The sequence below is a fragment of the Stenella coeruleoalba genome (genome assembly GCF_951394435.1).
Source record: "Stenella coeruleoalba genome assembly, chromosome: 15".
Taxonomy (NCBI): Eukaryota; Metazoa; Chordata; class Mammalia; order Artiodactyla; family Delphinidae; genus Stenella; species Stenella coeruleoalba.
In genome coordinates, this window is record NC_137161.1 from 23,188,361 (window position 1) to 23,214,876 (window position 26,516).

The 26,516-nt window shown below is 43.9% G+C and overlaps 1 protein-coding gene across 5 annotated transcripts in view; it reads right to left on the reverse strand.

Annotated features, from left to right (window-relative positions):
* Window positions 1-26,516, reverse strand: part of PHF20 (PHD finger protein 20) — a 133,192-nt gene that overhangs the window by 3,476 nt on the left and 103,200 nt on the right. For 3 of the 5 annotated variants that reach the window (XM_079944297.1, XM_079944294.1, XM_079944295.1), the window contains 7 exons: window positions 23,449-23,547; window positions 22,638-22,802; window positions 21,484-21,662; window positions 13,995-14,094; window positions 10,865-11,060; window positions 5,790-6,195; window positions 3,864-4,047 (listed from right to left, as the gene is read on the reverse strand). In XM_079944297.1, coding sequence (XP_079800423.1) covers window positions 3,864-4,047; window positions 5,790-6,195; window positions 10,865-11,060; window positions 13,995-14,094; window positions 21,484-21,662; window positions 22,638-22,802; window positions 23,449-23,547 — 1,329 coding nt within the window. Of the gene's footprint in view, window positions 1-3,863; window positions 4,048-5,286; window positions 5,350-5,789; window positions 6,196-10,864; window positions 11,061-13,994; window positions 14,095-21,483; window positions 21,663-22,637; window positions 22,803-23,448; window positions 23,548-26,516 lie in introns of those variants that run through there. The other 2 variants (XM_079944296.1, XM_079944298.1) reach the window with 2 other exon arrangements.

A 26,516-nucleotide genomic window follows, 5' to 3' on the forward strand; every position in this document is an offset into this window, starting at 1 on the left:
GCAGCCTCATACACAATCCTCTGCCCTCCTCAGACCAGCCCTCCATCTTCCTTCCCACCTTTCTAAATCCTTTGTTCCCTGCAAGTTACTTCTCAGGGAAGCCTTCCCCAACTCTACAATCTGAATCTGGTCCCTGTGTCACAGGTGCTATGCTATCACTTGCTCCCCTTTGGAGCACTTATCCTGGTTTATAATTAAACATAACGGGTTGATTTAATTAATATCTGTCTCTAACATAAGATCAAGCTCCATGAGAGCAGAGGCAGAGTCTGCCTTACTCACCATTATATCCCTAACACTCAACTATGCCTGGTACATAGTAGGCTCTTGACAGAGGCAGTGAGAGAATGCAGGAACAGTCCAGCGATATGCCCCACTGAACGCTCGGGCTCCTCAGAGTTCACCTTCCTCCATCAGATTTCTTGTTGGCACTCGGGGGTTCCAAGGAGGAGGAGCCTTCCCTCCTCCTGATCCCAACAAGTACAAGGACTTGAAAATAAGAAATACAAAACTGACTTCTCAGACGGAACTTGAAAACCAAGAGTAAAGGATCAAAGTTAAATGACAGTGACCAGTGACCTCCTGAGCAAGAAAAACTCCATAGTGACCAGTTTCAATACAACAGTCTTATTAAAAAAAAAAGAAAAAGAAAAAGGAGTCCACAGACTAGAGAGAGACAGGAACTGCTCAGCTAAAGAGCACAAGAGTAAATGGAGGGGGGACTTCCCCGGTGGTCCAGTGGTTAAGACTCCATGCTCCCAATGCAGGGGACCCAGGTTTGATCCCTGATCAGGGAACTAGATCCCACATGTCACAACTAAAGATCCCACACGCAGCAACGAAGATCCCAAAGACCTGGCATGCATGCATAAATAAATCTTTTTTTAAAAAAAAGAGTAAATGGAGAAAAGACTCAAAGTTAATGCCGTAAGAGCCCATCTGGGCAGTCAAGGCTGGCTGGGTTGATTCCAAGAGAAAATGTCAGTCAGTCTGTCCTGGGCAAGATGATCCTACAATTGCTGAGAGGCCCCTCTTAAAGCTACTGGAACTACCTCAGATGTGGTTCGGGCTCACCCAAGACGTCCCCCAACACCATGGTGACCCAGCAGGCACGCACAGGGAGAAAAGCATCAGTCAGTGTGCAGACTAGAAGAGCCTAGGCCACTCATAGTGTCTGAACTTGGTTAAGAGGAGTGTTTGGAGCCCCTAAGGTGGAATTCTTCTCTCTAGCAGGAACGAAGAAGACCAGACCCAGAACTGTGGGAGCCAACAGCACCTCCTCTGGACCCCAGCATCCAACAAGCCAGGCTTCTCTCCACACCAGGTGCTGGACCATCACCCCAAGTTTCTCTTTTAAGGAAGCTCAACAGCTTCTCAACAGTATCATGATTCCAAGAAAGGCAGCAGGTTATAAAGGTAAAGTTTCATTTCAAATACAGTCCCCCAGACAATCTAGATAGAGGCCAATGCTCACTAAGGTAACATTAAAAAAAAAAATCTTTCTAATGCTAAAAGATTCAGTATTTTTATGGTCATTAAATATCTTTTATCTTTTAGTTTTATAAGACTGTTCACACAACTACGTAAGTTATTAAATAATGGTTAACACTGAAACAATGACATTTTTTAAAGTCAATACAATAGCCTATCAGACTTTTTAAAAAGGAATATTGTATGTAACCTCCTATAAAAGCTGTTTATCTTGGTGGTATTTAGATGAAATGAAGATAGTAGAAATAAAATGGGATTCTGATGAATCTTTATTAAATACAATGCAAACTCTGTTTACCTGAATAAAATCTTTAAACTTTATAATTGATTTTCATGCTTCCAGTACCTCTCAGAGCCTGGAATATCAGAACAAGAACAGAGTATGTGGCCCCAGATGGAGGACACAAGAGTCCTCTGGAAGGCCAGAGAAGGGAGCCCAGGCTTGTTGTCCTGGCCACACTGATCACTCAGTGAACTCAGGGCTGGAGCAGCCCAAGCTTGGGACTTCCCTGGTGGTCCAGTTAAAGAATGTGCCTTCCAGTGCAGGGGATGTGGGTTTGATCCCTGGTGGCGGAACTAAGATCCCACATGCCTTGGGGCAACTAAGCCCGCAGGCCTCAACTAGAGAGCCCACGTGCCACAAACTACAGAGCCCACGCACTCTGGAGCCCGTGTGCCACAGCCAGAGAGAGAGAAGACCGCACGCCACAACAAAAGATCCCGCATGCCGCCATGAAGATCCCGCGTGCGGCAACTAAGACCCAACGCAGCCAAAAATAAAATGGAAGGAAGGGAGAGAGGAAGGGAGGGAGGAAGGAAGGAAGAAAGAAAGAAGGCTCTGACTTCTCCCCTAGGGGCAGGTTCCTTTGGCAACAACAGAACCTTCGCCCTGTTTCCATGGTGCTAAGCCTCTTTTCAGGGACCCAGAGCCAATTCTACCGCCACTGTCTGAAACTCTACAATTTTCAGTCTGGCATTCGATCCTCTTTCAGCTTTCTAATAGCAGGGTTTTTCACAGACCTGGCATCAGCTACAGTTCTAAGGAGCCCAAGGAAACCTTTCAGGAGTGAAAGAGAGACAGAAACACTCTGCCTTCCAGAAATGCCCTCACAATGGACCCTGGACTGGCCTCCCATTCCTGGTTCCGCAGGTTTGCCTCCGGGGCAGGAAAGAAAGCATGAGGGCGTGTCAGGCTCTCGCCCTCGCACTGTCCTCCAACAGGGCCAACCCTTTCCCAGTCGAGCCAGTCCTCTTATCATCCACCCTCAGTCACCCCCTCTGTAGCAGAAAACATCACTCTCTTCAAGGCTCCACTTCAGTCCCAGGAGCTCCAGGAAGCCTTCCTGTTATCACTTCCCCTCACAGCAGCTCTCCTCCCCTGGCCCGGCCTCAGCCATACCTGTGACCCTCGCTTACATAACACATGGCATTTTTCTTCTGAGTTATTTCATCCCCAATTACAGTAATAACAGCCTGGCTGTACTCAGAATCCTCAAACAGAACATTTATTTCTTAATCAGTCTCCTTTCTAAGGATGAAAACAAATAATTAGGAAATAAGAGAATAAGACAACAAACAATCAAGAAGGAAGTCTGACTTCAAAAAGCAAACTGACAACATCCTGGGGATCAAGAGTTCAGTCCTCCAAGCCCATTTGTTACCACTAACATCTGGGACAAATACCCAGGGGCTACATAAATGACTTAGTCAAGTTCTTAAATCTCTACTGATAAAGAGGAGAAGGCTTCATATTAGATTTTAAGAAAGGCTGAAATAAAAGGTGTTTTCAGGGCTTCCCTGGTGGCGCAGTGGTTGAGAGTCCGCCTGCCGATGGAGGGGACACGGGTTCGTGCCCCGGTCCGGGAGGATCCCACATGCCGCGGAGCGGCTGGGCCCGTGAGCCATGGCCGCTGAGCCTGTGCGTCTGGAGCCTGTGCTCCGCAACGGGAGAGGCCACAACAGTGAGAGGCCCGTGTACCGCACACACAAAAAAAAAAAAAAAAAAAAAGTGTTTTCAGATCAATCCTCAGACATCCTAAAAGCTCAAATACGTCAAAGTTTCAATTCCCCACAGAACTGGCTTAGTAGAGATCTGCTCAGATCACACATTACCCGCAGGCAGAGTCCAGCTGCTCTTCTGCACACTCTCCTTGGCAGAAGGGACTGGGAAAGTGAGGCAGGACCCCTGACATTGCACAAACCTTAGAAGTGCCCGATCAATACTAAAAGTAAGGCTCTGCCATCTTGAGGGGAGAATGAAGGTGGTGAGACTGACAGAGAGGAGACAAGAACACAGCTGTGCCTGGAGAGCAGCTCATCCCGGTGGGCCCACAGTGGCTGCCAAGTGCAGGGAGCCAAGGAGGGAGCCCTACCGTCCAGCTCCTTCTCAATGGAGTCCATCCTATGCGTGACTTCGTCCTGAAGAGACTCCACGTGCGTCAGCAGGTTAAACTGCCACTGGTGCTGGGAGCTCAGCAGCCCCTCTCCGCCTCTGTCCAGCAGCTTCCGAGCGGGGGCTTCCTCAGGTAGGACCTTTCTGGAGACATATTCCCTCACCTGGGGATGCAACAACATTGAAGTTACTGCATGGAGACAGCTCCCAGCCCCTCTTCCAAACAGCCAGTGTCCACAACCATTTGAAAACCCAGTTGCAGTTTGAATATCCCAACTCTCTACCTCCCTGCCTCGTTCCTCCCCTCTTGGGCACTGGGCAGAAGTGTGCCTGCTGTACCAATAACAACCACCTCAGGGCAGCACAGACCTCTGGCTCCGAGGATCCCACAGCTGCTTCCCAAAGAATGGCCCAATGCCCTAGGCCTGAAGTAGGCCTCACAGAAGGGCTTCCAGAAACCTGAGATCAGAATACAGCAAGGCAAGTGTAGACAAGGGTTAGTATGTGGATGTCAGACAAACTAGCTTTAAATCCTAGCTCCACGTCTCGCTGAATGCGTGTATCTGGATGAGTCACTTCACCTCTCTGGGCCTCTGTTCCCTCATGGGAAAGAAGGAAGTAGTAAATCCTACTTTAAAGGTTCACGAGGATGAAATAGGATAATGTTTATAAAACACAGTGCCGGCCTATGGTCAGCCTGCTATCGATGAAAGAGATTTTTAAGCCCAGCTGCCTTGTTTAGGCCCCGTATTTCCTGATTTTTTCATGATGTGCCAGACACCTCTAGGCAATGTGCCCAGTCTGCATGACCATAAACCTTTTCTGGGGTTTGTGACTGCAACCTTCCATTCACTCATTTGAAATGAAACAGGTTCTACTTAACATTTATTTAGGGGTGACTATGTGCAAAGCCATGTTCTGAGAGCTTTTCACAGATATGCTGCACAGTAACTGAGAGGGCACTGCCACTGGCTCCACTCGACAGGGGGTAAGGAGACACGTCTGAGGAGGTGAAGTGACCTGCTCAGTATCACACAGCAAGTGGCTGAGCCCAGACTTGAAACTGGGTCTGTCTCCAAAGACCATGTCCTCACCAGCCTCATCCAGCACTGTTTAGACCCTGGCAAGGATACAGGCTGAACGAGGTATAACGCCCACCCTTGAGGGGCTTCTAACCTAGGATGCTCCCCCTTGGCACGATGCAGCAATGGACTTACGCTGGTGATACCATCCCACAAAGTGAAGTCTGTGAAAGTAAGTATGACAAGGGTGGAGAAGCTCTCAAATCACACAAATCCTCACTGACAACTGAGGACAGGGCAGAATGAGACCAGTGAACACTGGCAAGAGAACACAGGGGGCTCCAGGAGAGAATGACTTGAATAACAAGAAAATGAGAGTACCTCTTGGGAAAACTGATGAAACCAGCAAATATTTTGACAAAATGGACTGTTCCTATGTCAGGGCTGCAAAGTGAAAAGTAAAGCCAGCATAGAATTGTACTGAAAACCTTATGCCTAACAAAACACCTGACTCATTCTTTGCTCGTGGGAAGGATTAGCACCCACGGGCAACTATAAATTGCATTGAAGGAAAAAAACTCACTTTCCTAACTTACTTCCATTTATCAAGTTCCAGTCAACCCTTTTCCCCTGCTACCTCCCACCTCTCCACACCCCGCCCCCGACTCTGCCACTTTGTGGACATTTTTGGGGTTTAAGTGGGCTCCCTTGACTTTGTACTCATTTTAACAGACCAAAAAACATCTATGATAAGCAAATTTATATACAATTTTACAGTAAATACAACTCTATAATAAACATCTTCCACAGAACATTTAGCCCTAGGAGGAGAAGGTACAAGCACCCAAACACCGAATTAAGACCAGTACAAGCGAGCCTCATACCTTTGGGGAGCTGGGTTTGGGGTCACTGTCCCCTCTGCTCCTGTCTTGTTCTAGAGGCCAGCCCAGGCGCGGAGAGAGGGAATCGTCACCATTCTCGTGGAGGGGGTTGACTGCATCGTCAAGGGCAGAGCGCCGGGTCTCCACCACCAGCTTCTGTTCCACAGCAGGGTAGTAGGTGCGGGGCTTCTGGTAGCAGTGCTCGCTGGTGATATATGACTCCTCCACAGACCGCGGCAAGGGCAGGGGCAGAGGCTTCTCCACCGCCCCGTTCAAAGTTCTATAGCTTGGGGCTTCCTCCCTGCTCTTGGCTTCAGTGACATGGATGTGTTTGGAATGAGATCTCCCCTCCGCCAGATGCTGTTTCCAAGGCTGACACCACAGCTGCAGATCAGGATGTTCCCGGCTTCTGTTGGGAGGGCAAACACAGAGAGGGCTTTGGAGTACCTGGGACCACTGCAGGGGCTTTCCAGTAGCGGGGAAGACCTCCCACCTGGGCCAACTGGTACAAGCCACTATTTGCCACACAAGAGGGAATGTAAATCTGCAGCCTCTGAGGAGACCACTTCCAGGCAAGCTCCTGCTGTATCACTCACAGTGAGTGGGACTGGACTTGGGAGTCAGAAGACCTGACTGCATTTCAGCTCAGCAGCTGATTAGCAGTGCAGCTGGCCCAAGTCGCTCAGCCAGCCTCATCCCCGTTTCCTCCTCTGCAAATCTGGCTAACCATCTACCTGTCTGCCAGCAACCACTGAGTTTGCTATAGATGAAGTGAATTAATTTGAATGGAAGTACAGTACTTTGTTGGCAGTAAAGTGCTCTTCAAATGTGACTTACTAAAAATAACCTTAACCTATTAATAAACAGCCATGATAATCCTGGCATGCAATGGCACTCAATTACACAAATCCAGTGGTGACCCGGGAGGGAGGTGGTAACCAGAAGTCATCTAGGCATAGGCCATTAATAACAAAATCTTCTGTTCACACCATTCCAAAGAGGAAAATCTGTTATTAAAGAACAAAGATTCTGCTCCCTTTTTGGGCCACAGACACTTCTGAGAATCTGAAAGCTCTTGCTACATGTATACGTGTACATAAAACTCTGTGTATGACTTCAAGTTTCCCACAATCATTCACCGTCTGACGTTTGACCCAACAGAAGGTCTTTAATTTACTGGATCATAATCAATTGTAAAAAAGGAAAAACAGAACAGAAAATACCAGAATGCACCATTCTAAGTAAGAGTAGGCGTTTGTGAAATTTTAGTTTCAGTTTTGTACATGTGAGTGATATAAAATGTATTTCTTACTGTGGGATATACATTTAAGTTTAAAAGCCACGACTCTAGATAAACTTTACCTTTTTAACTCTTGTTTACCACCCAGAACTTCCATTATAACCTTGGATCATTAAATGAAATGAAAGAAAGGAAAGGAGAAAAGGACGGAGGAAGAAAAACTGGGCTTCCCGAGTAAGGCCCACCAGCTACCGGCAGTTCCTAGCTGGCAGGGGTGTTTGCAAGCAAGTGGAAGGACGGACAGGTGCTACTCACATTTGGTTCACAGATGTGCAGAAATGTGTGGGAGCCTTTCCAACTGTCACAATGACTACTGATTGTCACATATGTGACCTCAGCATTCAGTTCACTGAATTCAGAGATGCTAAATATCGTGTAACGCTCGGTACAATTCCACACATACAGAGAATTATCTCATGGTATAATTGTAAACATTACCTTCACCAGTCCCAACTGAGAAACACTGAAACCAGATCAGCAGGAACTCAGCAGCAACTCCCACATATAGATATCCCCCACCCCACCCCCACACTTTCCTGAAGTCTTCCTGTAGAAATGGAATAGGCCATAAATAGGACAGCAGGGAATGATCTTACAGAACCTAAAATTCTGCTCGCAAGGGGCTACAACTATCCTTTCTCGGCTCTCCCACCCTAGCAATCCCCAATACCACCCCGATCCACTGGGGAAGGAGAGGAAACCACCAGCATCAAGGCAGCCTGGGTCCCTGGCCACTTCCAACAGGGTATCACAGCCTGTACCAGGAACCTAGGATCCCAGGCACACCTCTGAAATCATAATTGCATCAGAGGAAATGGAAGTCCTTGTTCACTTTCAGGTCTACTGTAGCCTGAAATCTGTTAACTTGGAGCATAGAGGCCATAGTATGGGCCTGTTCTTGTACGAAAATCACAAAAGTCTTTGTTTCCTTCCTCCTACAATTTTCACCCTCCCAGCTAAGATCTGAAGCCCCAGCTACTACACAAGGATGACCCTGGCCTTTCTTTGTAAGCCCTGTCAATCATGAAGAAGGTATGCATAGCCATGCGTGTTACTTTTGAAATGACAACATTTGAAGTTATTCCCAGTTTTACTGTTTGCCTTTGAAAATGAATCCACCAGGTCACTTAGGAACAAAATTTCTGAGAATGAAGACCCAGAGCCTGTGATAGCAGAGACTATCCAGGTGTACAGAGACATACTGGGACCACCTTCCTGTCTCCCAGGCTCTTTTCTCCATATATAATGACTAACAAGATCTCCCTATACTCCCCCCTGAACTTCTTGGAGAAGTCAGATTTAATTCCAGTACAAAGTCACTGCTATAAAGATGAAGGATCTAGGGGCTTCCCTGGTGGAGTAGTGGTTGAGAATCTGCCTGCCAATGCAGGGGACACGAGTTCGATCCCTGGTCCGGGAAAATCCCACATGCCGCGGAGCAACTAAGCCTGTGCACCACAACTACTGAGCCTGTGAGCCACAACTACTGAGCCCACGTGCCGCAACTACTGGAGCCCGCGTGCCACAACTTCTGAAGCCCACACACCTAGAGCCCGTGCTCCACAATGAGAAGCCACTGCAATGAGAAGCCTGCGCACTGCAACGAAGGGTAGCCCCCGCTCGCTGCAACTAGAGAAAGCCCGTGCACACCAGCAAAGACCCAACACAGCCAAAAATAAATAAATAAAATAAATAAATTTATATAAAAAAATTAAAGATGAAGGATCTAAATGGGGATTCAGAACGAACAAGGTTCTGAAATATGGGGCAGGGCTGGAGCACTGGTATTTCAGTGAGAAGAAAGAGAACACCATCTGACTGAATCCTCAAATGAAAAGAAACACAGCAACATTTACAATCAGGAGCATCGTCTGAGGTTTGCCCTCACCTTCCACCTGTCTCAGTCAATTTCTGGCATCTCGTTAAGAAGAAATTCACTTGGCTTATATGGAGGAAAATTTTCTGATTTTATAAAATGTGAGGGAATACCTAGTCTAAGACATCCAAAACAGGGTCACTTGATTTAGTTCACCTCAACAGATACCGTCACAGTAATGGCTAATTCCCCCAGTAACCATCCTTTCCTTCTCTTACACCCACCTCCACCCTCACTCCTGAGTTTGCTCAGGGCACATGGCCACCTGGCTACTAGCCTCCTGCAGTTAGGTGTGTCCATGAAACCACTTGCTCCCCCTCCTGGGGGTCAGAGCAGAGTGGAGGTACAGATGCATCTGCTTGGACCACGCAGATGAGATTAACCCTAATGGAATGCCAGAGCAGTAAGACAGAAGGAACCCAAGTCCCCACGTCCATAGCTGGAATCTTGGAGAAAGGCCACCTACCTACCTGGCCTGGACCCCTGCCTACCTCTGGACCATGCCTTATGTGAGAAAGAAAATTCCATTTTGTTTAGCCTTTATTTTTTTGGTTTTGTTATAGCAGCTTGGTTTTTACCCAAATCAACATATACTCTTGCTGAATGTGCCCTGTTCAACCTCTCCTTGCCATGTCAATTTTACTTTGTTTCAATTTTACTTTGTTTCCCAATCAAAAATGTTTAGGATGGTAGTTCCCTGGTGGCCTAGTGGTTAGGATTCCAGGCTTTCACTGCCACAGTCTGTAGTCCAGGTTCAATCCCTGGTCGGGGAACTGAGATCCCACAAGCCGCGAGGCGTGGCCAAAAAAACCACGATGTTTAGGATGAATGGATAAACAAAATGTGGTTTTACATATAATGGAATATTATTTAGCCTTAAAAAGGAAGGAAATTCTGATACAACTTACAACACAGACAAACCTTAAGGACATTATGCTAAGTGAAATGAGCCAGTCATAAAAAGACAAATACTGTAGAATCCCATTTATATGAAGTACCCGGAGCAGTCAAATTCAGAGAGACAGAAAGTAGAAGGGTGGCTGTCAGCGGCTGGGGGAGGGGAAATGGAGAGAAGTTGCTTAATGGGTACAGAGTTTGTTTTGCCCCACACAAGGAGTTCTGGAGACTGGGTGCAACAGAGTGAATGTACTTAACACTACTGAACTGTACACTTAAAAACGGTTAAGATAGCAAACTTTATATTATGTACATCTTACCACAGTTTAAAAAACAAAACCCAAAAACTCAGAACAGGAACTTTCCTGGTCGTGCAGTGGTTAGGAATCTGCCTTCCAAAGCAGCGGGCGTGGGTTCAATCCCTGGTCTGGGAACTAAGATCCCACATGCCGCGGGGCAACTGAACCCATGCTCTGCAACTAGAGAAACCCACAACAAAGACCCAGTGCAGCCAAAATAGAAAAAAACAACTCAGAACGGTACAAAAAAAAAAAAAGAAAAAACAATCTATAAATACACCATTTCTTTCTCTTTTTTTTCCTAAGGCATTTTATTGTATTTTATTTTTTGGCCGCACCATGTGGCACGTGGGATCTTAGTTCCCTGACCAGGGATTGAACCTGCACCCCCTGCATTAGAAGTGTGGTGTCTTAACCACTGGACCACCAGGGAAGTCCCCACACACTATCTTGATTACAGTAGTGTTTGTATATACATTTGCCAAAACTCAATGAACATTTAAAATGGGTGAACTTAATTATATGTAAATTATACCTCAATAGAGTTAATTTTTTTAAAAAAGAATGTTTATCATGTAACTGAGAATCTTAAATAAAAGTCTCAAACTTATCGCCGATTTTGTGGCTTTCCAGTTTCTCATATTTATCCTGCCCTCTGCCCACGCCAAATCAGACTCATCCCCAAAGCTGCAGGTGCCACACTTACTGCAAGATGCTCATCTTGAGCTGCAGGCCATGCAGAACCTCGATCACTCTCTGCACATCGCCGAGAAGCTGGTGGGTGGCCACAATCTTCTTAGCATTCTGGTGAGAATAGTTCTCTTCTAAAAATGCCAGGCCATGCATATGTCCCCTGCTCAACCACTCCTTGTCATACCAGTACTTGAAGCCAGGTCTCTGACCTAAAGCAGTGACAATGAGAGAGTTAATCCTTGGTCTGAAGGAAACCCAGACCATTTCATCATCACACAATTATCACACAAACTATTGGAAGGATGGACTGGTGTGTTCATTTTGTTCATTCATTCATCCAGTATACATTTACTTGGCACCTACTATATGCTGGGCTCTCTACTAGGTGTTGGGGATACGGTAGTGAGAAAAGCATATAAATTTCCTGATCTCTGCGACTGGTCAGAGGTAGAGTGGAACTTGGATATCTTGTTAAAGTTAAATCACATCATTCCCTCTCCCACTTAAAACCTTCGATGACTTCCTATCGTGCACAGAAGAAAACCCAAAGCCCTGACTGATCTAATGAGGCCGGCAGGCCCGGGCTCCTTCCTGCCCCCCTTGCCCCACCTTTCCGGAACACATTCAAGCTCTTTCTGGTCTTAGGGTCTCTGCTCTAGCACCCCTACCCCTGTCTGGAGCACTATTCCCCAAGGCCTTTGCAGGACTGGCTCCTTACCACCTCCTCAGAGAGGCCGTTGGTTACCTCCCAAAGTACGAGAGCCTCTTCCGTGCCTCCTAGTCATTCCCGATCTGAGGGCTTTTGCCCCCTCAAAGCATTCATCCCTACCTAACATGTTCTTGTTAGGTGACTTATTTTGACATCTGTTGCTGGTCCAAACCCCACTAAAAGCCAGAAGAAAAGGAATTGTTTTGTTCACGGTTATATCCTCAGTGTCTGGCAAAAGGCATCGTGAATGGATTTATCAAATGGAAAGAAGCCCCAAGTGCCCCTCCGACTGTCACCTACCGCCTAACTAAATGAATGGTCAGCCCCCCACTCCCTGCTCTGGACCTCCATTTCCCATCTGTAACAATGACAGATGAACCAAACAGCTTCAGTGGTCCTGTTCATTACAGGGATCCTCAGGAAGGACTGAAAACACAACCACACGTGACTTGGCACAGTGTTTCCTGCTGTAAAAGCCCAGGGAACAGCTTCCAATCAGACTGCTATTCACCTCTCAATGGCTATAAAGACCCTAAAATAACCCAGGCAAACCCTATCAAGGTCCTTGCACTCTTTCTGGCTTTTCTAAGACACATGGTGGGGATGCACCTCCACTCTGTTAACAACACCTTTAAGTAACCTTTAAAGAATAGATCTGTTAGATTAAACTTCTGGCCCAAGACTGCAGAATCAAACATAGTCAATAAATGTGACAGTCACTGAGTGCTCAATTCAAGGAATCTATTCCCAGTCTTGGCAATTTAGTTATAAAAGTTCAGAAAGTGCATAGGGATTGATAAAGATGGTGTGTATGATTTCTAAAAAGAGAAAAGTGGACGGAGAGAGTGAGAGACAATAAAGTAGACAAAAGGGTTTTAAATGGTGCCCTAAAGGAGCCCTGGGGATTATGTGTGGAATCTGAGAGGCAGCTGCCATAGAGGTAGCCTGAGCAGCAGGATTCAAAGCAGCACTACCTGTTTTACAAGACAAAGGTCAGAGGCACCAGTTGTCATCTCCTATCTAGCACTAACTGTCTGAGTGATCTTAGGCCAATCATGTCCCTTCTGGGCCTGCTGCTTGCCTGTTAAATGTCAAGGCTAAACTAAGTGGTCTCTCAGATCCTGCCCATCAATTATATTCTATGACTTATGGACTAATCTTCTGACCATATTCTTTCCTTGGGATAAAGGGAAAAACAGAGGCAAGATTGCTCTCTGTCTATAGACTAATCTAGCACTAGAAGACACAGTGTCACAATAGAGGTTATCAGGCCCCAGGGGGACCTACTTGCTGGAAAATGAACTGTGGTAGCCCAGTCCCTCCCTATACAACCAGCAAAATCAAGAGACTTGGTCCCACAAGTCAGTTCTAATTCCAATCTGCTTCATGAGATTAGGAAAGTCATTCATTTCCCTGGGCATCAATTTCTTCGTCATAAGCAAAAATCGGAACAGGAGCTCCTACCAGGCCCACCTCATAGGACAAAAAGGAATAACAGAAGCAGAGGCTCTCCAGCGTTGTCTAGCTGTAAGGGGACTGCACCCAAGGGGAGCAACCTTACAGGTGATGAATGGAGACATGTCACATCCCACTGACAGCAAAACAAGAACCACGGATTTATAATCCACCCCTGAGATTTCTGGAAAGGGGAACCCAAGAGCCATAGGCCAGCCCTGCGGTCAAGGAACAATGAAACGAACTGATCCTAAGGAATTAATTCACTGCTCTGGGTGGCGGACAGGCTCTTCGCAAACACACCTTTCCCCTCCCCTCAAGGGCGTATCTCCCTTCGAGGTGGCAACGATGCAATGGAAGGCAGATGCCACCAGAGGGAGCAGAGGCCGGTTTCCAACCCTTCAACAGCCCTGAAAAGCCAAGGACAGAGCCCACATCCTCATGAACTCTCAAGAAAAGGAAAAGGTGCTCGCTCTGGCAGCACATATTCTAAAACTAGAACAAAAGAGAAAAGATTAGCATGGCCCCTACGCCAGGATGACATGCAAATCGGTACAGCGTTCCATAGTTTATACAGAGTTTCAGTCGTACAAGATGAAAGAGTTCTAGAGATCTGCTATACAACATTGTGCTTATAGTTTATAAAGAATACTGTACTGTACACTTAAAAATTTGTTAAGTGGGTAGAGCTCATGTTATATGATTTTTACCACCCCCACCCCCACCCCCACCCACAACAAAATTCTAGCTCAAGGCCTGGCCTTCCACTAGGTGAACCTCTTCATACATGCTCTCTTACTGCCAAGTTCAGGACAGCTGGCCACCAGGTGAGCTAGCAACAAAGGCGAGGAGGAGGCAGAGTCTAGCCGATGCTGAAGAAATGAGTCTCAAGACCACAGACACTCAGGCTGCTTCACCGCCAGCTGTGCTAAGGAAAAGGCTACATATTGTTAATATCCCTGACTCCAGAAATCTCTACCTGGAGGGTCTTGGCAAACATAACAGGTGTATTTCTCAGGCACATTTTCTTCCAGTAATCCCATGCAGACCCCATGCTGCCAGCACTGGCACTCTTCACACTGTTAGAATTAAAGAAGCAATAAAAATTAAACTCAGAAGGAATCCTCCATCCAAAAATAAGACCCACCTGTGGGGGGAAAGGGGCAGTGGGAGGCGGAAGGAGGAGGGAGGGAGAGGAGGAGGAGGAAGTGGGAGCTGAGCTGCAACCACTCTTCCAGAGCAGCCACTAGCCACCTGTGCTTTTAACATTTAAGTTAACAAACTAAGTTTAAAATTCAGTTCCTTAGTCCCACTAGCCACATCTTAAGTGCCCAACAGCCGTATGAGGCTAGTGGCTACTGTACTGGACAGCACAGATGAAGAACATTTAAATTAAACAGTACTGATCTCAGAAAAATGACTATTTTCCCTCCCATTTCTAGAGGCTTTCACTTTTCTGATCACTTAATAAACAGAGAGGGAAAACTGTTTAAGTCCTTAGAGGGAGGTTAACTTAGAAAGACAAAAAACTGAGTTTGAATTCTGGCTCAGACATTCATTAGCTGTGTGACCTTGCACAGGTCACTTCTCCACCCTGGGCTTCAGTTTCCCCATCTGCAAAATAGGATACTATTCCTACCAACCGTGTGGGGCTGTTTGTGAGGAATCAATGGGTCACATGTCAAAATTCATATAGTAGAGCCCAGCACACAACTTTTATATATTAAGAGCCTATTACTGCTACGAATGGGTAGGCTAACTCACTTTGATGCCTCCTGCACTCAACATATGCTAGCGCTTTGCATTTGTTCTTTCTAAACCTTACCAACGGTCACACAGCTGAGAAGATGCAACAGTGGATCAGAACACAAGCCTGGCTGACTGCAAGGCTAGTTCTTTTAACCCCTAGGCTCCACTGCCTTCCCTGGGGAAGGGGGAAAGAGAGAAAGGGCAAGAGGCAGAGAGGGAAAGAAAGGAGCAGAGGATGAGGGCAGCACTGCGAGACAGACGTGTGGCTGGCCTGAGGATAGCAAGCCTGAGGGCTAAGGGTCCAGAGGAGGGAATGGAGAGGAAAAGGATGGCAAAGGAGATACTAGGACACTTGAAGCAATTCCAAACCAGGGCCCTAAACCTTTAACTACCCAACCAAATGGATAGCTCTGGAAAGTGGACAGCGAGCTTCTGATACTGTCTGGAGGGTGGGCCACCAGCCTGGCCACAAGGGAAAAAGCTCACAGTCCTCAGCCACTTGGAGTCAGATAGGCACCAGGATCAAAGGGCTTTTATGGGCTAATCATATCAGAATCAACAGGGGCAGAGCTGGAAGAGAGACTTCAGATAAGATGCGATCCAGATTCTTCCATTTCCAATGAGGAAACTAAAGGCTCAGAGAGAAAGAAAAGGGTGTGAGACAACAAAGGCAGTTAGTAGTAGAAAACAGACTAATAATTAAGAATGAAAGCCTCTCTCACCAATGACTTCGTGTCTTAAGAACTAGGATACACCAAAATTGAATCAAAAACACCTAAGTTGAAAATTTCAAAATAACGTTTTTCATGTGGGTCTGGCTAATACACATTATTCATTTTTAAAAAGTTTAAATTGGTACCCCAATAAAGATGTTAAAAAAATAAATAAATAAATAAAAAAGTTTAAATTGGAACTTCCCTGGCGGTCCAGTGGTTAAGACTCTGCACTTCCACTGCAGGGGGCGTGGGTTCAATCCCTGGTTGGGGAACTAAGATCCCACATGCCGTGTGGTGGGGTGAAAAATTTGTTTAAATAAATATTAAAAATAAAAGTTTAAATTTTTTTTTTGGTGGGGGAGGGCAGTTGTGCCACGCGGCATGAGGGATCTTAGTTCCCCGACCAGGGATTGAACCCAGGGCCCCGCCCTCCAGCAGTGAGAGCGCTGAGTCCTAACCACTGGATTGCTAGGGAATTCCCCAAAAGTTTAAATTTAGAAGTGAACAAGAACAATAACAGAAAAGATAAAATATCTAAGAATAAATCTGAAACTAAGAATAAAAACATGCAAGGTCTGTGTAAAGAAAATTTTTAAATATTTGAAGGACATGGAGACTTAAGTCAATGAATGGTAAGTTGTACTTTATTCCTGGATAGCAACGGTCATTATAAGGATGACAGTTCTCCTTGGATTAATATATAAAAATAATGTAATGCCAACAAAATAATAAATCAATAGCTCTGGAACTATATTGAAGCTGATTCTAATAGCTAGGAAATTTATTAAAAAGAACAAAAGGGGGTACCAGCCCTACCAGATATTTTTAAAATATTATAAAGGTATAATAATTAAAATAGAATTGTACAAGTAAATATATAGACAGAGAGACCAATGGAAGAGAGAATCCAGAATGAGATCCAAACTACATACGGAAATAGAGTAAATAAAGGTGGCGTTTCAATAATAAGGCATGGTGTTGGGACAACTGGGTAGTGAGAGCCTTCACCTTATACCAGGATAAATTCCAGGCGGATCAAATATTTATACAGTTTTTAAAAGATAAATGAAACCGCAAAAGTACCAGAAGAAACCATGAAAAATTCTTTTATTGACTTTTCTATAAACTGTTATGAACTTCCAATGAGGAAGCAACTGCTATTCAAATCTCAAAAGCCATTAAAGAAAAGTTTGATATATTTGACCTCACAAAAACAAAAAAATCTATAAGACAAGCCAAAAGATGGATGACAAAGTGGGTACAAATATTTGTAACTGTTCTCACAGCTGATACAAAAACATATCTACAAAAAGCTTACACAGGGACTTCCCTGGTGGCCCAGTGGTTAAGACTCCATGCTCCCAATGCAGGGGGACCGGGTTCGATCCCTGGTCCGGGAACTAGATCCCACATGCCACAACTAAAAGATCCAGCATGCCACAACTAAAGATCCCACACACCGCAACTAAAGATTCCACACACCACAACTAAAGATCCTGCACACCACAACTGAAGATCCCACACGCAGCAACAAAAATCCTGCACGCAGCAACAAAGATCCTGTGTGCCGCAACTAAGACCCAGTGCAGCCAAATAAATAAATAAATATTTTTTTAAAAAAATCTTATGCAAATGGGTATGAAAACAACCAACCATCCAACAGAAAACTGAATAAAGGACATGAACAGGCAGGTCAAAGGAAAAAAACACATCTTAAATAAAAAGATGTTCAAAGCAACCATTATAAGAATAAAGTATGTAAGGGAACTTGAATTAATATAAATTAATGTGAAATGAAACCAGCCTAATAATATACATACACATTAGTATTTCTAGATTCTAGGATTACATGTAAATATCAATTAATTCTTCATACCTTTATGTATTGCCTGAAGTTTTTATAATAAACATTTACCACTTTCACCACACAAGTGTTATTCTCATGAAAAACTGTTTATAGAGTATAATTTTCATTTATACATGCATGTGTATGTGTGTATTCTAAAATAACAACAGTGATTTATCCCTGGGTAAAAATAATCTGGGTAATCCTTGTTTTCTTCTTTGTAGATCTTGGAAAATGCAGAAAATAACAATCATAAAAATTTTTTAAGTATATTAAAATAAATTACAAAATGGCTATACTAGTAGATTGTTTTTTCACTTATCTGAAGAGCAAAGATAAAGAAGTTTGATAGTACTGTACTGACAAGGGCGCTGGTAAGACTGTGCTTTGGTACACCAGGGAAAGTTTATAGAATATTGCTATGACACCAGTATTTGTCAAAATAATAAATGCACGCCTACTTTGGTCCTGGAATTTTACTTTCAAAACTTGGTCCTACAGACATACTTACACAAAATTATTCATTACATCATTGCTAAGATTAGAAACAATCCAAATGTCCATCAACAAGGGAAGAGTTAAATAAATGATGATCCATCCATTATGCAACCATTAAAAAGAATGGGGAAGCTTTTTTAGATCTGAAAATGGAATGGTCTTCAACATATATTATTATTATTATTATTTTTTTTTTTTTGTGGTACGTGGGCCTCTCACTGTTGTGGGCTCTCCCGTTGCGGAGCACAGGCTCCGGACGCGCAGGCTCAGCGGCCATGGCTCACGGACCCAGCCACTCCGCAGCATGTGGGATCTTCCCAGACTGGGGCACGAACCCGTGTCCCCTGCATCGGCAGGCGGACTCTCAACCACTGCACCACCAGGGAAGCTCTTCAACATATATTATTAAATGAAAAAAAGATACTGAAAACACTATGTATTAAAATAACATTGTGTTAAAAAAAAAAAGATGGTTGTACAGCAATGTAAATGTACTCAATGCCAGTTCACTTAAAGCCACATATATTTAAAATGGTTAAGATGGTAAATTTTATGTTATGTATATTTTATCACAAAAAGAAAGAAAAAAAATGGAGAGTATATATTTGATATCGCTTGTTTAGCCACTGAATGTTTCTGGAGTGATACGCAAGAAGATGACAAGGGCTGCCTCCAGGGGAAGCAAATAAAGTTTCTAAAATGGGCTTCTTATTAAAGCTGCTACACAATTTTCACTGGGGTCCAACACCTAATGTTATATATTTGTTGCTCTAGGGCAAAGGTCAGCAAACTACAGCCCACAGGCCAAATTCAGCTTGAGTCCTATTTTGGTAAATAAAGTATAATATGAACATAACCATGGTCATTCATTTTTCTGTATTGCCTCTGACTGCTTGGGGCAGAGTTGAGTAGTTGTGACAGAGATCACATGGCCCAAAGCCTAAAATATTTATTTTCTGGTCCTTTAAGAAAAAGTTTGCCAAAACCTGCCTTAGAGCAATTAAAATAATTTAAATATTAAATGGGTTTCCTGATGCTCATTTTTTTATGTGGTACCCAGATTTCTCAAACATTCATGATTACTAAGTAGGATTTTAACCTTCCAGTGATTTAAATTAGCACTGGTAAATAAAATCAAATAATAATATACATGAACAATACTGCTACCAAATAACGAAAATGATCAAAGAAAACTATTTCTCTAAAGTAATCTTCTAGAGAACAAATGCTAAATGTTTTCTAGGGTTGTGCAAATTATCAATGTAAGTTTAAAATTTATTTTAAGAAAAAATGATCTGAACTTTCCTAAATGATGAATATATTTAAAACTAGACGAATACATTTTAAAACTTTAAACTGTATTGTTCCACTTAGCTCCCTCTAAATTTATGCCTTTTGCTAAAGTTACTGAGTGGAAAAAGGTACTCTGCTCACAATGACAGGTATAGTCAGAAACTGTCCCTCTATAACACAAAGCCAGCTGGACAACAAGTGGACAGCAAAGAAGAGTCTTCTACAACAAAACCCAAGGTGTTCTGAAGTGAGCTCGTCACCATAATGCCAGACAGGAAGCCACAGTGCTGAGCTGAGCTGCGGGGAAGGTCATGTGGAGCTTGGGAAGCAGGCAATGGAATTCAGTTCCTGACTCTGCCATGTAACAATGGTGTGGTCTCAATTTTTTCAAACTTAGTTTCCTCACAGCACAAAATGGCACTTCAAGCTCTACCCCCGCAAACACCCCATGATCCTTGCCACTTACAGAACAGTCAATGGAGAAAGTACCATGGTGGATCAGAACTGCATCTCTTATACTGATTAGCTGGAAGAGCCTTGCCAAGAGAGGCCTTCGTTACTCACCCACTAATGATTTCTAAGGACAAATGAGGACCAAATCAGGCTTCCAAGGCCCAGAACTGAGCACACGCCCAGAGAGACAGGATGAAAACTAACGATCTTCAACATACTTTTATTTCATTTATTTATTTATATTTATTTTTGGCCACATTGGGTCTTTGTTTCTGTGCATGGGCTTTCTCTAGTTGCAGCGAGCGGGGCTACTCTTCATTGCAGTGCACAGCCTTCTCATTGTGGTGGCTTCTCTTGTTGCAGAGCATGGGCTTTAGAGCGCAGGCTCAGTAGTTGTGGCTCACGGGTTTAGCTGCTCCATGCATGTGGGATCTTCCTGGAGCAGGGCTCGAACCTGTGTCCCCTGCATTGGCAGGCAGATTCTTAACCACTGCACCACCAGGGAAGCCCTTCAACATACTTTTAAAGCCAAACTTAAAAAAAAAATTCTACTGGAGGGGAAAAAAAACCAAACAAACGGTTTTCATGTTACATAGGTTTTTGAATTATATTCCACTGAGCTTCAGAGATTCTACAAATGGGTGTGTTTTATAAAATGAGACTATTTTAGAAGACAAAACAAAACAAAAAATGCACACTCCAAGCTTAAATGTTAAGACAGCAGAGCCCACCAGTACACATAATTCTTTACTGCTAGGCTAACTTATTATCACGCTGCCCTCAGAACAAAGTTTTTCTTCCCATCTCTGATTAACCAAAGTGACTACACAGCATGCTGTTTAGGAAAAGTCCCCATACAACGGCCATGTTCATTAGGCTTGTCTCACAAAAAAAAGAAAACAACTGAGCCACTGAAATGCTCCAGGTTGGCAACCACCGCTCACAACCCCACCTGCATATTAGAGCTCATGGGAAGAGGCCAGCCATTCACATTTCTGAACTTAAAAGTGAAAATTATTCATTTTGAGCTTCCCAAACTACTGCTTTTATCTGTTACACATTTGGGGGTTCTGTGAAAAGAGTCCATTAGGGAAAGGGGTTGTGATGCTGAAAAAGTGATTTGAAAACCACTGACCTAATGCATACTAAAGGTCATAAATATGAGGAGCTATTTGAGACCATTCGTGTATCTTGAATTCTCAGAGGTTGCCATGAAGGCTATTAAAAAAAAACAGAAACTCCCAGAAGAATTCTAACCAACATAAACATGACTTACTTAAAAAGCTCAGGTTCCCTGGAGTCAGCCAGGCAGCAGCCACCTCCACCAGAACTGTGATTAAGAGCAAGAGAAGGGCCAGAGGCAAGCAGGTGCTGGCCAGTGATGGTCTCCCCAAGCAGGCAGGGAGGCCCCCCAACAGGCACATCCCAGAAATGGAGACAACAAATACCAATGCCAAGAAAATGAAGAATAAGAAACAGACAAGTTACAAAACTGGCCTCCATCTCTTTAGGCCATAAAGAAACTTCACCTGAGAGAGAAGATATGGATGCACAGGAAGATCAAACTGCCCCTCCAGAGATTTGGGCCCCTACTGTTCAACTCCTCACTGTGTGACCACAGGCAAGGCCCTTCCCATTTGCGGGTCCAGCTGGCCCAAGCAGAGCAGAAGAGGTTTAGACTCAGTGATCCCTCAAGTCCTCTCTCATTCTAGTCACAGGCTATTTATACCAGCCTGAGATGCAGAGGAAGCTGAGCCAGTAAACAAAGCTCAATTTGCTGCTGACAGTGCTGCCTGCCTGGGGCTTCTGACATGACGTTACTTTTGCTGGCCTCAGACTGTGTTCCCTCAAAATTCCCTCCAAGGACCAGTTTGTGCTCCTCTATACCTGTGTCTCCTGGAAGCTCCACCTACCTGAATCATGAAGTCATTTTCCTCCTGAACCTCACAGATGCAGCGGACCACTTCAAAATCGTAACGGTCCTCCCCATCAAGTTCCTCATCTGGGTTAGTGGTCACATCAACGTCTTGGCCATACTCCTCATCGCTCCAAAGAAAGCTCTCGGAGGAGGAGTCACTCAGATTATCTTCTTCTGAGAAGAAAGGAAAAAAAAACAACAGTCACTTTTTAAAATTATAGTTGCAAGATTTTTTAAAAACCCTAGATTGTCAAGAGTAGAAATGACCTTACAGAACTTCTCCTCTGTGAACTTTCACAGAGCTGGGAAACGCGAACTCCAATCTGTTCCTCAGGCCTGTCATCTACTAACAGCCCGAATGATATGTGCTGCCCGGCAGTGAACTGAACTCCATTTCCTCATTTTCCTGACAGTGAAGCCCAAGGTCAATGGCTGCTCAAGGTCACAGAGCTCACTGGCAGAGAAACTGCAACTCCACATGAGCCACACAGATCATCATCCCTAACGACTCAAACGTGTTCCCTGACCTCACCCCATCCAGCCGTGACCTGGCTTACAGCCCAGTCTGTATCCACAGCCACCTTTAAAACTCTGTAAACAGTGGGGAATGAGGAAGGGGCAGATTCCAGGGATAATCAGAACCAGAATCACTAGATCTTGGTATCTGATTAGTGGTTATTACAGCTAACCTTTACTGATCACTTATTCTATACCAGACACTGTTCTAAGTACTTTCCACATACTTATTAACTACTTTTAAACTCACAATCACCCTGTAAGTTGCTAAAGAAGGGAAAACTTCAAGGTTGACTCAGATTTCCCCGAGCAACCAGGTTAGATGCAGAGGCCACCAACAAGAAATGGAGGAACAGGAGGGGCAGGTGTGCAAGGAGTTGGGGGATAATGGATTCGGTTATAGACACACTGGCTTAGAAGTACCTAAGAGACATTCTACTAAGACCAAAGTTGGAGAGAAGGGAAGTTCTGGGAAGGTACAGCTAATGGCCTATTTATTTGATGTACTTCTTGTTTAAAAGACCTAACAGACTACTTGCAGAAGTCCTGAGAGTAGATTACAGTATCAACATAAATCCAGCCTTCTCAGACTGCCGTGCTGTACAAATGATCAAGCCAGCAGAGCCTCCTTACCGGACATTTTCACTTTCCCTTTGTAGTTTCCAGATTCTGAGCCATGGAGCTGTGGGCTCATATGGACCCCGGGCTTGTGTGAGGACCCACACCTGGTGACAGCAAATGCCTTGGGTGGAGAAGGTTCCTGGGAGGTATCACTGATCTCCTCACTGCAGGGGCATTCTGGAGGAACAAAATCAGGAAGAAATTAGCACCCTCAGACATCACTAGGGCATTCCAGAATCAACCCCATCCAACCAACAGCTCTGCTGTTCAAAGAGCTCAAATGCTCAGAAGCAATTCAGCTAGAACAGATTTAGGGATTAATACTTCTAGCTACCTCCAAAAGCCTCAAAACAAAAAGCTTCTTCCTCACCATCACCCTTCTCCCCTTTTTCTGATAAGGTTACTTTTCTAAGCCAGAAGATACTTTGAGAATAAAATGTGGAATCCCTTTAGCTCCCAAGACTGGAACACTGATTTTCTTAAAAATCAGCATTTTTGTTGGGGCTAGACACACGCTTTTCAAGAAATGAATCCTTTCTTGAAAGGGTTCAGAGATGTGTGTGCAGACAAATACAGTCATTCACCTGCATATCCTCTCCTACAATGGCGCTTCCATCGTGACAGAGCACACCGGCCAACACAGCAAGAGGGAGGGCTTTCCAAATGCCAATGTGGCCTTGTAGCACCTGGGGTGAGCTGAGCCCACAAGCTCCATTAAAGGCCTGCTGGTCTTCGTCTCCTCAGAGGCCAAGACTGGGGAGAAGCAACCCCTCCCTACCTACAGTAAGGAAATCCAAGTGAAACGTCCCAGGGGAAAATTTACCAGGTTTGGTTTTCTTTTTCTTTTTCTTTTTCTTCTTTGGCTTCACCCTCACAAACTCTTTGAATTTCTTCTCTTTATTTTTCTCCTTGTCTTTTGCAGCTAGAATTAAATACAAGTGTAAGTACTGGCATTCTAACATTTTGTTTTCAATGCCAGAATCTTTATGCTTAAGTAAGTAAGCATGCACAATGTGAAGAACTAAAATGGTCAGTAGAACAGAGTTCCAGGTCTGGTTCTGCCTGGGAGGTCACCTTCCATCCTCCTCAGAGCTCTGCAGCCCTTTCTCTATCATCAAGCCTTTAGACCAGAGGCTGGCAAACTCTGGCCCACTGCCTGTTATTATAAATAAGTTTTATTGAAAATACACTATGCTCATTTGTTACATGTTGACCATGGCTGCTGCCACACTTCAGTGGCAGATTTGAGGAGTAAAGACAGAGACCTTATGGCCTTCAAAGCTGAAATATTTATTGTCTGGTCCTTTACAGAAAAAATGTGCCAACCCTACTTAGATCACTACTCCTGAACACTGGCTACATATTGCAATCACCAAGGGAGATTTTTAGAAAGTGAATGCCCGGGTCCCACCCACAAAGATTCTGATTTAACTGGCTTGAGGTGCAACCTGAACATCAGGATTTTGTTTGCTTGATTCTTCTTCTTCTTTTTTTAATAACTGAAGTACAATTCATGTAATATAAAATTATCCACTTAAAAAGGAATAATTCACACCTTCCAAAAACCACAACTTCATTCTCTGCTACTTTTCACAGCAAAACTTCTTAAGTTATCAATACTCCCTGCCAAACTTCTCAATTCAGTTTTCCTAATTCCCCTCTAAAAAGCTTCCCACCTACCACTCAACTGAGACTGTAGTTTTCAAGTTAATAATAGCCTAACCATTGCAAAAATCCAGTTGTTTCTTCTATCTTATCAAACATATCTGTAGCATTTCAAATAATTGACCATGCCTTACTTTTTAGGTGTTAAGATATGTTTAAGCATACATACACCCTGTGACCTAGCCATTCCACTCCTAGATATTTACTCAAGAGAAAGGATAACTTATGTCCACACAGAGACTTGTATATGAATGCCCACAGCAGCTTTAGTTGTAATCTCCCAAAATGAAAATTGCCCAAATGTCCATCACCAGGTGAATGGACAAATAATTCGTGGTGTATCCATACAATGGAATACCTCCGACAATAAAAGTATAAACTATTAATAATATGCAGCAACGTAAGTGAACCTCAAAATAAGTATGCTGAGTAAAAGGAGCCATATAAAATCTAATGCATACTGCATGATTCCATTTATATAAAATTCTAGAAAATGAACACTAATCTATATAATAGAAAGCAGACTACCTGGGGATGAGAGAGGGGGGAGGAGTAGAAAGGAGGAATTAAAAAGGGGCATAAGGAAATTGCAGGAGGTAATGGATATGTTTACCATTTTATTATGGTAATGGCTGGGTATATATATATATATCCCAAATCTCATCAAATAATACAATTTAAATATGTGCAGTCCACTGAACAACAATTAAGCTTCAATAAACCTGTAGGTAGGTAAGAGGAAGGGAGGGAGGGAAAAAGAAAGCAATCCAGTGGCAGGTAGTACATTCACAATGCTGTGCAACCAGCTCTACCCCAGTTCCAAAACATTCCCATCACTCCGAAGTAAAACCACTTACCATTAAGCCCTCAACCCTTGGCAACCACCAATCTGCATCTGTCTCTACGAATTTATCCATTCTGGACATTTCATATATATACAGTAAGTGACCTTTTGTGCCTGGCTTCTTTCACTTAGCGTAACGTTTTCAAGGGCATCAGTGTTTTTAAAAACACTCTCCAAGTGATTCTGATGTAGAATCAAGATGGATCACAAAGCAAGTGTGGGGTAGGATAAGCAGTCAGGTTCAACTGACTTTAACTGAGCACCTGTGTGCAAATATCACAGTATCTCATTTAACCCTAACAACCACCTGTGTATATCATTCCAGTTTCACAGAGGAGGAAACTGAAGCTTGGTGAGGTGATGACACCTGCTTGAGATCATGCAGACATTTAAAAACAGGTTCATCTGGCTCTCCAGCACCAAGTCAGCACTAGCTCCGAGGTCCCTCTCCCAAACAGGCATCCAGGAACTGTACGAGAGGACGATGGGCTGCATCCCCCAGCTGGCAAGCCTGGCTCTACAGGTAGAAGTTAATCTACTGGCTAAAGAACATAGGACTTAAGGGTCTCTAAGCTCCCTTCCTGTTAAAATACTCTGCAACTGGGAAACAAAGTTCAACAAACAAGAACTCTAGAAAAGACCTTAGTCTAATTTACAAAAGTACTCTTTCTAAGATTAAGAAACCAGAGCCCCCAAAAATAAGGTGACTAAGCCAAAGTCATGCAGTTGATAAACAAAACATGGTTAAATGCCTCCTAAATTTCATTCATAAAAGCTATCAACAATATTTACTTTTCCTCTGATCCCGGAAACAGTCTTCCTCAGGAATAGAAACAGAACAACTCATTTCTGCACATTCGCATGGCTACAACCACATTATCAGTCATGGTTTAAATTCGTTTATTTAACAAATATCTGAGCATCCACCATGTTCCAAACACCATTCTAGGGAGGAGGGAGGGATAAGGCAATGAACAAAAAAAGACAAAAACTCTCGCCCTCACAGAACTACATTCTAGTGGGTGGGAGCAGAAAGCAAGTCAGTCATATAGTATTTTAGGAGGTGATTAGTGCTATGGAAAAAATAAAGCAAGGAAGGGGGATAGTAGGGATGAGGGAAGGGGAGATTTGCAATTTTAACAGTCTGGTCAGAGAATGCCTCGCTGAGAAAAGGACATCTGAGCAAAGACCTGAAAGGAGAGAACAAAACATGCAGAAATCTGGGAGAAGAGTCTTCCAGGCCAGGGACAGCAAATGCAAAGATTCTAAGGACAGGAAGGCCTTCACTGTTCAAGAAATAGGCACAGGGAACACTTCTTAACTCATTCTACACGGCCAGCATTACTCTAATACCAAAATCAGATAAAGACATTACAGAAAGG